Here is a 17,364-nt window from a genome sequence, read left to right as displayed (position 1 = left end):
GGGGGGTATTCTAGCTGCAGTAGTGGCTCCATTGCTATTTTTTTAGCAGTGTTGTTACATGTGGCTCAGAGTCGTGGAATTCCCTGGAACAAAACAAATATAAAAGTTAGTGCCAGTTCAATAGTGGCAATCCTGTCCAATAAATCGACGGAACAGAAACATTTTGTAACCTCAATTGCTTCATTATTTACCTAAAAATTTTTTAAAATAAGCAGACTAGCAATTCCTTCACCTCTGAACATTATTATTGTGACAGCAACAGAGCCTGAAAGGACACTGCCCATCTTCTCAGTAGCAGCTTTTTTGAAAAGCAGATGACATTGTCCTCGTCTGCTACAATATTGCCTGTTGAGCACAAACAGTACAAAAGACAGGACATAAGGAAGGCATAGCATCGTTGCTTGTCCCCTCCTTACGCTTCATTCTTTTGCACTGCTTCTGCTTAAGTCGTAATTTCATACACTTGAGCTAGTTGAGGCCTCCAAGATACGTGCACAGATGCCACCCCTCTCGGAGTCTGTGTGGGCCGCAATACCCCGCATAAATTGCCAAACCCAAAACTGCACGATAGTGCATTGGTTATTATGTAAAGTTTCCAACTGCACAGCACAATGGTTGCAGTTGTCTTCTATCTGCAGCACCTTTATGTGGAATACTACTTTACAACTTGTGGATGTTAGCTTGAAATCATGGCTGGGATAGCATAAAACTATTCCAGTCTGTTTTTATGCCAAATATGCCATTAAATGCCCTCCGTGATAGGTCAAAATCGCTCAGGCTCCACCCAATTGGGCGTGGCACCTGCTCATATGGGCTGAGCTCGAGCCATTTTGACCTATCGTGGAAGGCTAATGGCAGATTTGGAATGAAATACAGATTGGAATAGTTTTACGCTACCCCAGCCCAAATTACATATCATTTGTGCGACTTCGTGCTTCCAGTGTGCGATGTACGTTTTGGTCGCGAGTGCAAGCCGTGCACTGTGGCTGCTGGTTGCAGAAATGTTGCTACCCTCGTTTGGAAGTAAATAGTTTCAGATATGCAATGCCTTCCACGTCATCATTACGTCATATTCTGCTACATAAAAGCGTGATACTTAATATTTGCATTGAATCACATGACGCGTACCTATGTCTTTCATATAGGACTCAGTATTTTTTAGCTGCGAATGCAAGGAGTGAGAGATGTTTCTCTAGCCTTCATAGCACATTTTGCAATTTATGAAAGGCAGCATAATGGTGGGCAAAGTTTTGGCGAGGACGAGAAGGTCGCCTGACAACAGCAGGATAATGCCGACGTTTGTCATGTCAGCGTAGCGAAAAGATGGACACACAGAGCAAACCCAGCTTCCAGCATTTACGTGTTGTTGCAGCAAAATAAATGTAGCTGCACCCAACAGTGCTTTTGTCTGCCGAGAGAAACTCTGAAAATACTTTCACATCCACTTGCATTCCTTGACAAGTATATGATTTTAGCACGATTTCTGCAGGATACCGCAATTAACCCCAGAAAGTCCAACTTTTGCTATGCCGAGTTAGATACCTTGATGACCGGATTTAAGAGCGGGAAATTTAACGCAGTGTGCACAGAAGTGTTTTTGATATGCTGGAGCAAGCTTTCACTTGTGGCTAGCGTTACAAACCAATGACTAATAATTTAATTACTGTACTTAATTGAAATTTTATTGTTTAGGAAAAAAACTAGATAAAATGGCCTGCAAAAAATTTCGGGACATACAGAGGCTAAGACTTAGTTACTCAGTGGTGCCACGCGAGGAGAATAAAGGAATCCAGGGGTCTCGATTTTTCGTTAGTCGCAAACATACGAAATAACCGACAATGAAGCCAGAGAAAGCGTAGGGGAATAGTTTTGGTAATAGTTTAGTTGGAAGCTAATAGTAAGTAAACAGTTTTAGTAAATAATAAGGCAAAGGGAAATTGAAGCTAAAGCACCACACGCATTCTGCGGAGGATGTGGGTTTGGTCCTTACCTGCGGCAAGTGATATTTTTGTCCACTTTCATTTCCCTTTACGCTATTACTTCTACATTTCAAATAAACACTAAAAATTAGCTTCCCTTATGCTTTCCCTGGCTTAACTGTTACTTCATACAGCTGTGTCGCAACTCACTTGTAGCAGCGGCGGCAGTAAAGGTCATTAGAGCAGCCATGACAGCGCAGGGTGGCGTCTTCATTGCAGATTACGCACCAGGGAAGCTCCTCAGCTTCCTGACGGAAACAGAAACATTTTTTTTGCACAAATCAGTCTAACGCCGGCACGAAAAGACCTCTGCGTCCTCAAGCCATGAGGCTGATCGAGACTCACTAGAGAAATTTGCAGGAAGATGTCTATCATATTTACAGGCCTTAAGAACAATACAAAACAAATGCACAATGTGAAGCCAACAATTCAGCCAAGAAATGCATAGCGTAAGAAAAAATGAAGGTGAAGTTGCAGTAAACTTCATTAACTGGTTCTTTAAATGACATGTAGAATCAATATATAGAAGGTTAAATTTATGTAAGCTTCATAATTGTTTACTCGAAATGCGAAATTTGTTATGAATAATTTCTTATAAAGACTATTGCAAGTTTATGTGAAACCTTGCCATAAATTTAACCATAATTCATATTAAATTCTATATTTAAGTATAAAAAACAGTTTTGCTTATGCTTTCCTTGGCTTTATTGGTTTTCATACTGCTGCAGTAAAGCACACATTATGGCATATTCTCAGCCCATGGCTAAACATTGCCAAAAAAAGCCAACCTTGAATGAGACAAAGTCATTTTGTTGAATTTGATAGCCCGTCATGAAAGATATGATTTCATGCAGTGTCGATGATATCTTTACATTGGCAGTATGAAGCAAAGCCAGCCACTTTTACATCCACTCTGCCTCCACGGCTGATAGTGTCGCCAGCGTGAGACGACACTATCATGAAAAGCGCCTGCAGTGGGGAGCGAACGCTCTGTCTGCCCCCAATACTAAATGCGTATTGGCACTAAACCCGGTGGCACGCCAGTGCAGTATGCCCACTCTTGCACAAGCAGCAGATTACATCTAAAACAGGGCCCGCGAGGTGCACATGCATTCAGTCATGTTGACAGCCACGTGCAGCCAAGGTCGTGCTAGAAAGCAGGACACACGACAACCAGCGTGAGCTCACTGCCCCTGCCCTGCTCTCACGAGAAGCCACCATCCTTCTTGGCTGATTCTCGCACTCTTTCACTTGCACCCAAAGCATACAAGGCATGGAGGGCGATGGAATCTTGTCGCACTTCGACTTTATATGGAACATGACGCTCCTCAGCTTCGGCGGTCGCTCTTGGTCGCGTTATCTGAGAGGTGTGTTTGCAAGCAGCCGCTTGCAATTCAACTATTTGAACATCTGTGTCCGCAGAAGATTTCATTTATTGTCACCTTTCACATCCGCAGTGAAATTTCATTGTATTAAAATCGTGTATAAGCACACTTCATTATACCGAGGTTCTAAATACATGGTGTTCTACAGAGAAGTTCTAAAAAGTGAAATACTTCGTTATATAGAGAAGTTTGTTATATCGACGTTTACCTGTATAACGAAGGTATTTTTGCATCATATGGAACTTCGTTTAACAAGTTTTGACTGTAAATATAAATCTTCAGAGCCAAGCCAGCCTTACCAACCTCACCGCCTTGGTCCAAGCCCAGCTCTTGCAAATCTTCGAGTTCCTCGAGTTTTGCTTCTTCAAGAGCCTGTAACCAGGCAACAAAGAAAAGTGGCCTTTCAAAGGTCGTAGAATCACGTTACTTTCTCATGGCAAATGAAGGCAATGCACGAGCAGGCAGTTTGCAAGGGATAAAAGCTGGAACATTGGTCCTTATTAATTTTAGGTTTAGCGATGCCAGCGACATCATTTGCCATGATCCCTTCCTATCATCAGTTCAGGTTCCTACATGGAGGGTAATTCGAGTCACAGAAAAAGTAAACAAAAAAAAGTAACGTTCTGTCCATTGTTGTGAAAACCGTATCTTGCTATAGTTACTTTTCACAAAAATGGACAAAAAAACACAGGAATTTTTAAGTAATCCTTTTAATTTACGAATAAGCATTGAGCTAGGGGAGTTCCATATTTTGCCAACAGGTGCCACTGTTGTGGCTTTGACGACTCATCCATCCAATGCACAAATGAGTCCTCTGGGGTGAGTTTTAATTCTTTTTTTTCTGTTTCCTTTAATATCATTAATGGCTAGTACTCTGACACGAGCCTGCCTGTTCCAAAGGGTGATGCTGCAAATCATTATCGTGAAGTTGCAACACAATCGAAACGCCACCTCTCAGTAACAGATACTCTGGCAATAAGAATTATTGTTATTAAAACAAAATCTAATATGTTTCAGTGCATTATTTTGTTAAAACTGCATCTTGCTGTAGTCTTTACTTTTTGGATAATTACATTTTTACTTCTGTATCACCCAGCATATAGACATTGCTTAATGAATTCCACGGTGGCCGCATTTCGATGGGGGCGAAATGCAAAAACACCTTTGACGTGCACCATTTAGGTGCACGTCAAAGAACCCCAGGTGGTCCAAATTTCCGGAGTCCCCCACTACGGCGTGCCCCATAATCAGATCGTGGTTTTGGCACGTAAAACCCCATAATTTAATTGATTTTTTTAATTGCTTAATGAATTTATAGATAAGCTGCAGAGAATCACCTCAAATTCTTCTGGCACAAATTTTCTCGGAATAGCAAGATCAAAAGACATGTTCAAATTTTCAATAGTTACATGGCAAAAAGAAAATCATTCAAGCAGTAACCAGTGAAGATAAAAAGAAAGGTGAACATAGTCCGATTTCGTTCGTCTGCACTCTGACCCTTTGTTGACAAACAAGCAGCAGGCCTAGAAAACATTATTATTTGTGTTTGTTCCTCAAGAAAGATCATCAAAGGATCTCTGTTCCACAAGCACTGCTGTAACTTAGCAACACATGGAAAACTATCATGCTGAGAATTTTCTGGGCTGCAGCGCAGGAAACACAGGAGCACAACAACGTAAACAGATGCGACATGAGTGCCAACTTAACAACTGACACTTTATTGCATACTAAATGACGCAATCCCCTGACCCAAGTATAGGAAGCAGGGTTTCTGCAATAAAGCTAATTTTCTCCTCGACCCATAATGTAACGTGAAAAATTTAGAACTGCAGTTCAAACTTCGCATTGCACTTCCCAGTGCCTTCGTCAATTTTAGTTTAGCACAACTGAATAACAAAGAAATTCAGTTTTTTAGGTGAGCCTGTGGTCTGCATTATTTCACTCACGGGTGTACATATTAGATGTAAACCTTCTGAAGCATGGGAATGAACAAATGAGACTACAAAGTACGCGCATCAGTGCTGGTTCTTAGCTTTATGAGGTAAAAAGTTTTATTTTCTGCATGCTAATAGTTTGTAGGTTGCTTGGAGTAGCCAAAACAGTCCAGAGATATCTTTTGTTCCATTCTCCTCAGCTTCTACATGCAGCAACCATATCAAAGCACACACTAAACCCTCGGCTGCCAGCCAGCAGCCGTGCTGCGATTTTTTACGCTCGTGGACCCTGCCTGTCCAGACGCAGCCAATGGAACGCTCCACAAACTTGCGTTACACTGAGAACTTTTGGAATTTTTAAATTGTGAGACTTAACATCCCAAAACTGCACATTGGGTTACAAAGAATGCTGTAGTGCCGATCTCCAGATTCATTTTGAACACACGTGCACCTAAATCTAAGAACACCGAGCGTTTTAGCATTTCACCCGTTATGATGGCTTCGGCGTCGCGCTGCTAAGCCTGGGCATGGGATCAAATCCTGGCCATGGCAGCCGCATTTCGAAGGGGGCGGACGAAATGCGAAAACAGCCGTGTAGAGGGCATTGGGTGCACGTTAAAGAACCCCAGGTGGTCAAAATTGATCTGGATTCCCTGGCTACGGCATGCCTTATAATCATATCATGGTTATGGCACATGAAACTCCAGAATTTATATTTTTTATCACTTCGCCTCCATCGAAACATGGCAGCTGCCCGTGCCCTCAAGCTCTGCAGCAAAACACCATAGCCACATGGTTTCACGATGAATTATTATGTGTAACTGTCCTCTGCACTGAAATTCAAATAGCTGAAAATTAATTTTGCCATGGCATCAAGAATGTTATCTTTTTTGCACGAACTCGGCTACAATTCAGCTGAAGTGTCAAATCGTCCTGAGCCCTCACCTTGGCCACAACAGCGTCCGCCTCTGTGCTGTCGTCTGAATCGGATCCGCCATCTTCCTCCTTTTTTTTACCTGCGAGCGAAACATTGCAAATTCACTGAGCAGTGAAAGCAGTAGCATTCGTCACCATAGCATGACGTGGTAAGCGGGCATAGCACAGCAGAATCTCGCTAATTGGAACTCTAAGAGGACCGGAAATTTATTTCAATAGAAAGGCGTTCAAACTAAAGAGAGCCCCTTTAAATATAGTGCCCAATCATTTGTGCGGTACAGCGCACAAAAACAAAACAATGACTGGGCTCGCATTGAAAAAGTATCGTCTTTCCTCCATCAGTGCGCGGCGAGATGTGCCGGAAGAAGCATAGGCTCTGTATAAAGTGCAAGTGTGATAAGGTTACGCCTCGTAAGGTTATGCCTCGAGCCGAGAACGATGGTGGCCATTCTGCTGCACGCCCAATGTTGGGAGATAACGTGATCAAGCACGTGCTAGGAAAAGAAGAAAGGGGGGGGGGGGTAGTTGACTGCGTGGTAACAAGATCAAGTGCAGGCCGGGGGCTCCTTCCTGCTTCTTTTAAGTCGCATGGAAAAGAAGAGCACATGTCACTCTGCCTGCCCCACTTCGGTCTCGGCTTCTCACGTGTCTTTCCTCTTCATTTCTACGACACGCGACTTTACGATTGCTAGCGACGCATCGAATCTTCGCCTTCGGCTCAGGTTCATCCGAAAAGCGGTCGGTGGGGGCGAGAAATTATGTTCAAAGTAACAGCTGCGCGTTTGTTGAAATTCAAATACGCAGGACTTTGCCGGGACCAACAGAGCAGTTCGAAATATCTGTCGATTCGAGTTCAGAGATTTCGAATTATCGGGATTTCACTATGCTCACTCGTGAGAACACTCGCTCATACATTCATTTCACTGTGAGTGTAAGTGCAGATGGATGTGATCAGGGTCGCGATCGGAGATCTTTGTTCATTTCGCATTCTGTTCAGTTCATGCGACGTCACAATGTGGCAGTATGCAAATGTTTTTGAGAAAGGGAGCGAGAGAGCAGCTAATCCACAAGCGGCAAAACGATTCCGTAGCCGCAGCCGCCGTTTGGATCCAATGCAATCCACGAGACATGCCTCGCGAAGCCGGTATCGTAGCGAGCAGATGATCACTTGAACTTCACATCTCTCATCGCGTTCTGCTCCTAGCAGACGACATGCTCATAACCAAAATGATTGACAGAAGCGTGTCGTCATTTTGACATCACCAAAATGACGCTCTCTCCAGGTGTTTGTCATCCAGGGAGTTCGCCGCTTGCCGATTGGCTGCTCTCTCCTTCCAGTTGTCACAAATTTTGCATACTGCCACTTTGTGACGTTGCAGCAACTGAACAGAACGCGAAACGAACAAAGATCTCTGATCCACGCCCCAAGTGGGCAGGAGTAGGAGCAAGAGTGAGCTGTTGAGCAGGTTGAAGTGAGTGTGAAGTGACTGCTGGTGAGTAATTGCGTGCAAGTGTGAACGCAAGTGACTGTCAGCGGGTGGACATGAGCATGAACGTCGGCCAGTCGCTGGGAGTAAGAGTACATATAAGCATGAGCCATGTCAACGTGCCATGCACCAGTGCATGGCATGTTGGCTGCAAAACAAATCCAAAGATACAGAAGTCAGCTCCATAAAGATAAAGCACTCAGGTATCCCAAAATTTAACATAAACACACACAAAAAAGGTTTTTGTTGTTTACGCAATGCTGGTATACTGTGTTTTATCTGCATATAACCCACGCCCCCCCCCCCCCCCCCAAAAAAAAAATTGTCAAATTCAAGTACACAGTGGAGATGCGAGATGAATGTGGCACATCAGCGTCTGAGCCAATGAAAAAGGCTAAAGAAAAGATAAAGGTGACATGGATCGTAAGAAAATATGGCTCCTGCTGTGTTACATCATACTAGCCAAGTTTCCAATGCCGCAACATGGCTAAACCCCGAGTTCTGTGGAAATTCTTTGACGTACTAAGTGCACAACAATAAACGAAACATGAAGACGCTACCTGAGCTGTTGCTCCTACATTTTGTATACTGAAGACCAAACGCACAAACTCTGTACTACAGTGGCACATCATCACAAGTGCAAAGGCTAGGACAACTCACCCGCTTTCTTGGCCTTGATCTGGCCAAGCTCCCTCATGAGCTCTTTGTCCTTCTGAAGTTCTTGCAGACCCTTTTTTGCTGACTCCGCTGCCGCCTTAAGCTCCTCGCCAATTAGCCGTGCCACTTCATCTATTGGCGGCTCCTCCTTGCCATCGCTCGCTCTCTGCATGGACTGGTGAAGATCTGTTGGCGCTGTTGTAGCAAGGGGACCACCACCAGCATCGGATGATGGTTCGTCTTTTGTGTCCTACAGAGAATAAAAACAGTAGGAGATTATAATATTTATTTATTTAAAAGTCCCTAACAGGCCTCATATGAAGGGGCCGTCGCAGTAAGAAATAAATGGAAATGGAGCAATATTCCCAATGCAACATAATATAAAAACAGCAGAGCATAGCAGAAAAAAAAATTAGTGGAAAATGTACAGACTGTGAAGCAAACAAAGCGATGGACAAAAGTAGTCACTCCAATGCCAGTAAAATAACAATAAGAAATACAGAATAAGAAAACCAAACCACGAACCTGGAGGCACAGCAAAATAACACGCTATGCATGAAAGTAAAAAAATAAAGTCATTATGCTGTTTGTCATCGCTATTTGGGCTCATATTTCACTGCACTCATATATTGTGCACACTGTGCATAACACTAAATTTCTTTCAATGCAAAAAAAAAAGAGATACCACAAAACAAAACTTAAACAGTGGAACCCACATGAACATGAAGGAAAACATTGGATGACGCAGGAACATGAACTCGGTAGAAAATTATGGTGCCGGAAAAAAAAAAGGGTCAGTTATAACGAGCGAGAAAAAAAAAAAGCTAGGACAACACTGAATAATGTTGGCCCTGTTTTATGTTGCAATGAAATTTTCTTTATAATACTGAAAACTGATCGCTCCTAACAAATCAATACGGGGACAATTTACAGTAACAAGAGCTAGTCCCGTGTTCTTGAGACCACGGGTTCCACCCACTGTCTTATTTAAATCTTTCCTCCTGTAGCGTAAGCTCAGTTCTTACAAGCAGTGGGACATATGTTCTTTTACAAATCTTATCAATTTACCTTGCCCTAATTATGCCTTTATTGTCCTCCTAACTGCAAGGGCAAATGTACACAACCACACCAGTTACATCTATTATGTGCGCCTCATTGAGATAGGTTGCAAGAAAATCTTTGAAGGGAAAAAAAAAACATCACACAAGGTAAACACCACACACTGTGTGACACACATTACACTACTCCAAAAACGTTTTTTGTAATGCATCAATTCCAAGTCACTCAGATTTCATTCTTTTTACAACTATTACTATCAATGGGAGCAAAGACAGTAGACAAAGTAAAATTTTTTTCTCTTATCTATGAACGAAAAGGTACACGCAGAATGGCATTGACGATATAATCTCTCCTAAAGCTATACTGTTTTAAATCTATACTGTTAATGTGAGTACAGGAACGATATGCAGTAACTATATTTTTCATCATCATTTCTAAAAGAAAGTACGCCTATGCAGAACTGCACGAAGATTTGAAGAAAGCGGACCTGAGGGGTTGAATCCATGGAATCTCTGCTAAGTCCACGCAGGCGTTCGAGACGCTGTTCCATTTCATCAGTGGTTGCTTTTATAACCTGGGCCCGACGCCTGTCAATGGCCACCTTGTGCATCACTTCAGCGAAGAGGCTGCTTGCTTTATCTGCATCTGTTGCATACACCTGCAAAGATAAACACATTCTCAAGAAGTGCATGCAAATGACAAAATGACAAGTGTGAGTGCACAAGTTCAACTGCATTCACTACAATGAGCCAAGTGCGATCATTTCCAGGAAGCCCACGGAAACTAGGAAATGTCGTCGAGGGGTAGAACTAATCTTTGATAATACTGGTGCAGGCTGGCACAGCAACACACAAAGCAGGGTCAATGTTGACCCAACATTAGCCTACATTGGACAATGATAATGGTAGCCAGCCACCAAGAATGAGAGAACATAGGTTGCACGAAAAATGTGAATTGTTAACCACTATGCGAAGCAATAAATAATAATCAGTGCATTCCGCTCTCTTAAGGCATGGCACTTCTCTAATTCAATGAATTGCCATGTAAGTTCCAAAAGCTACTACAGGTCAGACTTCGAATTTAAGAGTATGTACACAGGCTTCAAGGCAATTCAGGTACATTTCCCAAATCCCGTGTCAGACACTGTTTTCTAAATTAAAATTAAAAATTAAATTGTGGGGTTTTACGTGCCAAAACCAGTTCTGATTATGAGGCACGCCGTAGTGGGGGACTCCGGAAATTTGGACCACCTGGGGTTCTTTAACATGCACCTAAATCTAAGTACACGGGTGTTTTCGCATTTCGCCCCCATCGTTTTCTAGTTGACTGTACATGAGCCTACATGGGCAAAATGTTGAGCGATGTTGGCCAAACACAGGGCCAGCATTGGCACTGCAACTTGAATGCTAGAACCACAGCTCACATTTTAAAGTTACAAAGTTAGCAATAACAGTCTTCATTTTCACACAAAATGAGCTCTGCAGAAGTACGCCACGTGGAGGTAGATTCATGAAACATTTTAAGACCACCTATCAGGCTGCCCAGAAAGCTTCAGAGTTAAAACCACCTGGTCCACAAATTGAACCTAGGAACATCACCTAACTTAGCAGGAGAGCTAACCAGGAAGCTGGCAGTTGGCTAGCAATGCCAACTGCTGGCTTCCTGGCGAGTCCAGTTGGTTGAGCGACTGTCCTGGTGAGGCAATAGCCTTGGGTCCAATATCCTTGGCACCAGGATGAGAGCTTCTTAATCAGCATAGGTTTCTTTTGGATGAATTTTTGTAGCTAAGTAATCTGCAGCTCCAAGACAGTAGTACCAAAAGATTGCATCTTATTACGCTAGATGAAATAGGAGCCTCTCTGTGGCTCAGTTTCTTTCACCCTGTTTCAGATAGTTCAAAACAATTAACAATTAACAAAGCAACAATTTAATGATATAAGTTCACATTAGTGGTTGCATCTGTCACAGTTACAAACCATGTACACTCAAGTAAGGGTCACAGCGAAATGGCCCGCCCCCAAGTAAGAGCTGCACCTCGTCAAGATCGCGGAAGACAACAAGTGTGGCCCATACACGAGCGTATACGGTATCTTGTGTGCAAGTCTAGAGAGAGTCCTTTTGTATACTCGCATATTCATCCATGTATTTGTAAACACGTTGTATGAATAAACTAGTGACTGATTGATTGACAGGACAAGTTCGTCGAGTCCTGCAACACCCGCCATGATACTCGTAACTAAACCCTTTGGGTGGCAGCCCTTTACGAGACAATTAACACTCACCGTGATTGGAGCCTGACGATAGTAAGAGACATCAACTTCTTTGAGCTTTGCGAGTCTTTCCTCTATGTCGGCTTGAATTGGAATGACACCTGAAATTTGTCCCATTAAAACCATGCTTCATCAGTGTTAACATGATAAAACCAATGACACAGCACTTAGCGTTTGCGAGTGTTTCCTGAATGTCAAGGTGAATTGCAAATAAACACATTAACCCTTTCAGTGCCACTGATGTACTGGTTCATTCTCCTCTCTCCAGGCTAATCTACGCAGTATAATACGACGTTGGGGAGCTCCAAGGCAGTTCCGCCATCTGTTGTGTATTGTTAGAAGCATATTTTCGCATCTGTCTGGGTTTGTTCAGTCTGGCATTTCTTCGAGCGCTGCAGAATGTGCGCTTTTGTGGGCGTGGTTGCGCTGCGCGGAATGATCATCCACCGGTCGGAGGGGTGGCTCTCGGACTTTGTGCACTGTTACCGCAATGATTCTCCATTTAAATATTCGCGCCGCAAGGGTCACTCTTACGTGTTTCTGCCATGTATTGTACATTTATAGCAGGGTTTTGTTTTTTTTTCCCCTGACACAGCAGCGCTATCGTGGAAGCATGCATGCTACAGCAAAAACAGGTAGGAATTTGAAAACGAAGATAGGTATGTGAGGACCATACTACCATTTGTCACTATCCATGCCATTCTGTCCCTTCTGAATAACCAACATTAAACAGTCGTGATCGTTTTATAATATCCGAGGGGAAAAACCCGGCACTAAAAGGGTTAAATAACTTTTTTTCTTTAAATTCAAATTGGTTTAGGGGTTGTCTATCAATAAAACTTTTGCATTCCAGACGCACTTTTATAAGCAAAATAACAGCTAGAGCTTCCTGCTCAGAACAAATGCTCAGAGCTGGAAAGTCCTGCTCAGTAAACTATAGTATTTACAAGTCTACCAAGCAGCCTTCATAAATTATGAAAATTTATTATAAAAATGTTCTGTCTCGGAACTTTCTGCTTCAAAAACGCTGTTATATTAGTTCAGGCCCTACACCTTTAAAACCGCTCCACGAACAGCATGTATCGAGGATTCCACCTGCATAAGTCGTGAAATGTTAGCATTCTTGTTGTCAAGAATGCTAACAAGAATGCTGTCAAGAATGTTGTCAAGCCAGGGCAATTTTTTTTTTAATTGCAAAAAACGTAGAGCAAGCAGGACAGAAAAACATCTTGAAGTTTCACCTTTGCTGTCCTGACGCAGCTTCTTTAACCGGCTCTCAATCTCCTCTATCTGTAGAGGGGAACCACCTCCGCGAGGAGCGGAGTTGTCGGCTTGCGGCTGCTGCTTGTTCAGTGCGTCCATTCGCCTTTCACAGTCAAGGCAAGGCAGACATAGGGAGTTTTAGAAACAGGGTACCCAAGGTTAGGCGATGTTATCAGCCATGCATACAAAATAATGTAAAAAACAAGCTTGCATTGGCTTGGGGCTACTTGTTCCATGTTCAACACATCAATCTACCTTTCACAGTTGAGGCAAGGCAGAAATAGAGAGTTTTAGAAATGGGGTACCGAACATTAAGGTACGATATTGGCCAGGTGTACCAAAGAATGCAAAAAACAGCACAAAAGAACTTGGCTTGCATCGGATTGCGACTGCTTCTTCAGCACAGTCACATTTGAGGCAAGGCAGAAATAGGGAGTTTTAGAAATGGCACCCAAAGTTGGGAAACACTGAGTGCCAGGCGAATGAAAGAATGCAAAAAACAAAAAAGAGAGTTCACAGGAACTCAAGTGCAGTTTGAGTTCTGTGCACGCACTGTGCCGCTGACATTATTTTTGGTACACAATGCCTCATAAACACAGCACTTTCTAAAAACACGCTAATATCTTTAGTGAAATCAATGTTTCTGCTTTTCCACATTTTCAGCATTTCTTTCTACTGGCCTCCGAATCCTATGTTTCTGCAGCTTTGTTACATAACAATCCCCTATTTCATTCTCCGTTCTTTAAACTCTTCCTGAATGCTGTCTCAAATGCCTTCGTGCCTGCGTCAATAATGGGATCAGCCACTTGACATGACAGATATAAAATAATGAAAAAATGAAAAAATGAAATGAACTTTTACAGAACATGGCCCCTTATTAATGAAGAAAGCATTTCTCATCAACAAAGGTGACTGTGTACTTATGATTAACAAAATGGACAAGTACTGCTTGCAAAATTGAAATATAACAAAATACAGAAACAAGTCAGCAGTATAGACCTTCATACCTTTCTTCCTTATTTACACAACATTGAGTATTGCAGGAAAATCATTTCGTTGCCAATATTAACTGTCACTTCAGCAAAAAATGACTAAAATACATAACGGCAGTCATCTCCTTTTAACATCCATTCTGTTAAGCAGTACTCTATGATAAGCTGAACAATTCAGTAACTTTTGTTTAGTTTCTTGTGCATCCAGTGAACCTTAAGCTGAACTTCTGATAAGAATAGACTTTTAAAGGTTGCCAGCAAGCACTTGAGTCGTTTTCTTGCCCATCTGTGTCTTTTGTAAGGTTTTCAATGTGGAACCTATTTAAGTGGCACACAACCCACTAGACAGCCTTACAGATTATCCAATATACATAGCTAAAAGGAAAAAAAAGGAATTTGATATAAAAGGTGTCACAGGAAAGGACCATTAAATTGCAGAGGGCTCCAGATTAACTTTGACCACATGGTGTTCTTTAACTTACACCCGTTCTACACAGGTCTAAACGTGGCCACCATGGAAGCGCAAACTTTTTTTCGCACACAACCAATACATAAACCGTAAGCAAATGAGACAGCCTTAGTATGCACTATACTGCAGATAACTTCTCATTTTCCTTCTCTCTGCATGCATACTACACATGCAAATCAAAGAAAAAGAAGTGGGCTCAACTGTCGCAACAGTGCCAAAGCACAAATGCAGGAAAAAATGAACTAACACAAGTCACGTGCTGCAATTCTGCTTTGCGCATTCAGTGCATACACAAAATACACATTGATTCCTTTATGTAAAATATAATATACCTCCTTTGTTCTCAAGAAACATTTTGCTGATAATTAATTAGTTAAGTTTCCATTTCTTTCACAGGACTTCGTAAACGTTCTAGTGCTATTTTTATAGAACATTTCCATCTCGCACAGGACTCACTTTTGCAGGGCAGCAGGCGCTTCTCTTTCCTCTGTTTTGCTAGCAGTAGTCCTGTGGATACAAACATAACACGCTTGAAATGCAAGCACTGTTTCAATTGTAGTGACACTCAAAAGAAGTGTATATGGCTGCTTGTAAGCGTGCAATGTCTGCTTCTATAAGCCAGTCTACCGAACCTGTTAATGGCTAGCCCATTACCATGGAGTCCTGTTGTGTCACAAACTACTAAAGACACTTGTGACCTGTCACTATAGATTCAGCTAGAAACAAGCCTTAGTAATATGTTCGGTCACGTGATCTTTAGTCACGTTCTAGTGAAACATTACCTTTAAGTTTTTTCACAATGACCCTCTCCCCATAAATATTCAACGGGCTACGTGTACTGATCGGTTACCGTGCTAACTGCCTGCACGATCAAGCATTCAGAGTTCATATAGTGAAAGTAAAATGACTGCAAGTTAATTATCATAATACCACGGGGCTAGTTCTTGTCAATTTGAGAAGACAACAGTTGTGTTCGATCACTTGCACTCCGTGATTCAGACGAACAGCTTTGAGCAAAGGGTGGCATTCAATTGCATAACTGCGTGACAACGTCGCATGTTGTATTGCAGCAACGGTTTCGGTTAACTATCGCGCGGCACATGTGCGCAGTACCAAAACGGCCTTCCAACGTAACGTAGAGGCTTCTGTTACGGAAGAAGTAACAAGCGTTTTAACAGAAATACATTCTTACCTGCTGAGAGTCTCAAAGCACGTCTTGCAAACTTTGTGCTGCTTTCCCAACTTCGGTACGAGCACGGACGATTTTAGGCATTTGGCGCAGTACGAGAATTGGCAATTGGGACAGGAGTGCTAAAAGCGCCGCGCAAGAGATACATATACAAGAACGATCAGACGGTTTTCAATGAAATCAATCGCGCATTGTGACGTTTGCGCGATATCGTGAAGCTAGCGAGAAAACAACAGGGAGGAAATGCGATAAAATGCGCGCTAGCTTTTTGGGATGCCTTACCTCTCTCGTGAGGAGTCCGAACTTTGAACTACACCCAGTACATGACATTGGCAACGGCGGTGTCCGAGCGATTGCGCGATCACAACAGATGAATCACCGACACCGTAGACGAAACACGACGGGCAAAACAAAACACCACAAGGAAATAGGCGTGGTGCCCACTGGCGGGCGGCTGACGACGAGGGGCAACAGAGAGTGTACTAGAATACGGTCGAGTGGGACGAGCTGCTGGGGCGGCGCATGCTTTGCAGTGAGGCGCCCGATGTGGAAAAATACTGTGGCGGCGCTGCGATCGAAGTGGATTGGGCCGCATCAAGGTCGCGCCGTTGAAAACTGCTGGCGATACTGCTCCGCAGGGTCATTCGTACTACTTCGCGCGCTGATATTTGCGTTCAGACTGGTCAAATGGTATTCATAATTGCATATGACAGGTATTTATGCCTTGAGAATTTCTTGCTTTCTCTTCTTTATTTTATATTATTTTTTTAATGCCGCTCGGTGATGCGCGTGCATTGCGCCCGCAGTGTCGGCTTTCATTCTACTATGTTATTGTACGATTCCCTTTGGAGAACAAATATTTTTCTCGTTCTTCAAGCAGCATGTATCTCTCGTGTGTATTGTTGCGCGTATAGTTTTCCATCAGTAGGTCTTGCGTAACGCAGACGCAGAAACACATGTAACCTTCCTGCTTGCCGCTTCAAACAAGTATACAGCATATCTGCCCCATCCGGCACCTTGTACTCAGATTTACAGGAAGCATTGTTATAAATTAAAAAAAAAAGAGTAAAGTGCAGCGCAACATTCCATTCAAGTTTCCGCCTTCCTCGCGTAACAGAATGCGGCGTAATTGGTACGTACGGAGTCATTTATTGCGGTATAGGACCTCGAGCGCGGAAAACAGTTTTAGTTATAGTCATTCTATATGCTAATATTTGGCCGTATAAGCCGTACGTGGAATTTTTTTCCTGTCAATACTTCAAAAAAGAAAAAAAGAAGGAAAGAAAATAAAGCTAGCGCTGGTAGCCTCATTAGTGGCTATATAGTGGATATGGCATTGGGCTGCTAAACTTCATGGAACTCGCGGGTTCAATCCAGGTCGCGAAATTCGACGGGAGCGAAATGGAAAAACAATCGTGTACTTCTATTTAGGTGCGCGTTAAAGAAGCCCAGGTGGTGAAAACTAAACCTCATAATCATATCGCGATCCCACCCTGCAGGACCGAGTCCTGAGGTGGGCTGAGGAGGTAGCGGAGGCCTACCACGACTGGTAGGCGGACGTCTGGCAGACGAAGGTGCTAAGACTGGAGCACGGAGTAAGACAAGACAGGAGCGCCGACTCCGCTCGTCTGGAAGGGACACATTCTGCAACGCCACCTCCTGCTTCCCAGCGTGTTCGCCAGACGGCGCTACGAATGAAGAAAAACTCTGCAGCGGAGAGGAGCAAAGGCGCGGGGACTCTCTC

The 17,364-nt window shown here is 43.0% G+C and overlaps 1 protein-coding gene across 2 annotated transcripts; it reads right to left on the bottom strand.

The window, feature by feature from the left end:
- LOC119464172 (abscission/NoCut checkpoint regulator-like) lies at positions 1-16,097 on the bottom strand. 2 transcript variants are annotated; one of them, XR_005194404.2, is made up of 11 exons: positions 15,903-16,097; positions 15,624-15,742; positions 14,888-14,938; positions 12,949-13,073; positions 11,720-11,808; positions 9,925-10,095; positions 8,382-8,628; positions 6,244-6,314; positions 3,664-3,736; positions 2,130-2,227; positions 1-83 (listed from the first exon to the last, which is right to left on the bottom strand). XR_005194404.2 is itself a non-coding variant. In XM_037725029.2 (11 exons), the coding sequence occupies exons 1-11, from the start codon at positions 15,948-15,950 to the stop codon at positions 35-37; spliced, it is 1,137 nt and encodes a 378-aa protein (XP_037580957.1). In that variant the 5' UTR covers positions 15,951-16,097; the 3' UTR covers positions 1-34. The 2 variants fall into 2 exon arrangements, 1 of the variants encoding a protein (XP_037580957.1); XM_037725029.2 differs by having other exon boundaries at positions 3,668-3,736.
- Between the last annotated feature and the right edge of the window lie 1,267 nt (positions 16,098-17,364).

Source organism: Dermacentor silvarum, chromosome 9 (genome assembly GCF_013339745.2).
Source record: "Dermacentor silvarum isolate Dsil-2018 chromosome 9, BIME_Dsil_1.4, whole genome shotgun sequence".
Taxonomy (NCBI): domain Eukaryota; kingdom Metazoa; phylum Arthropoda; class Arachnida; order Ixodida; family Ixodidae; genus Dermacentor; species Dermacentor silvarum.
This window is presented reverse-complemented; position numbering and strand designations above follow the sequence as displayed.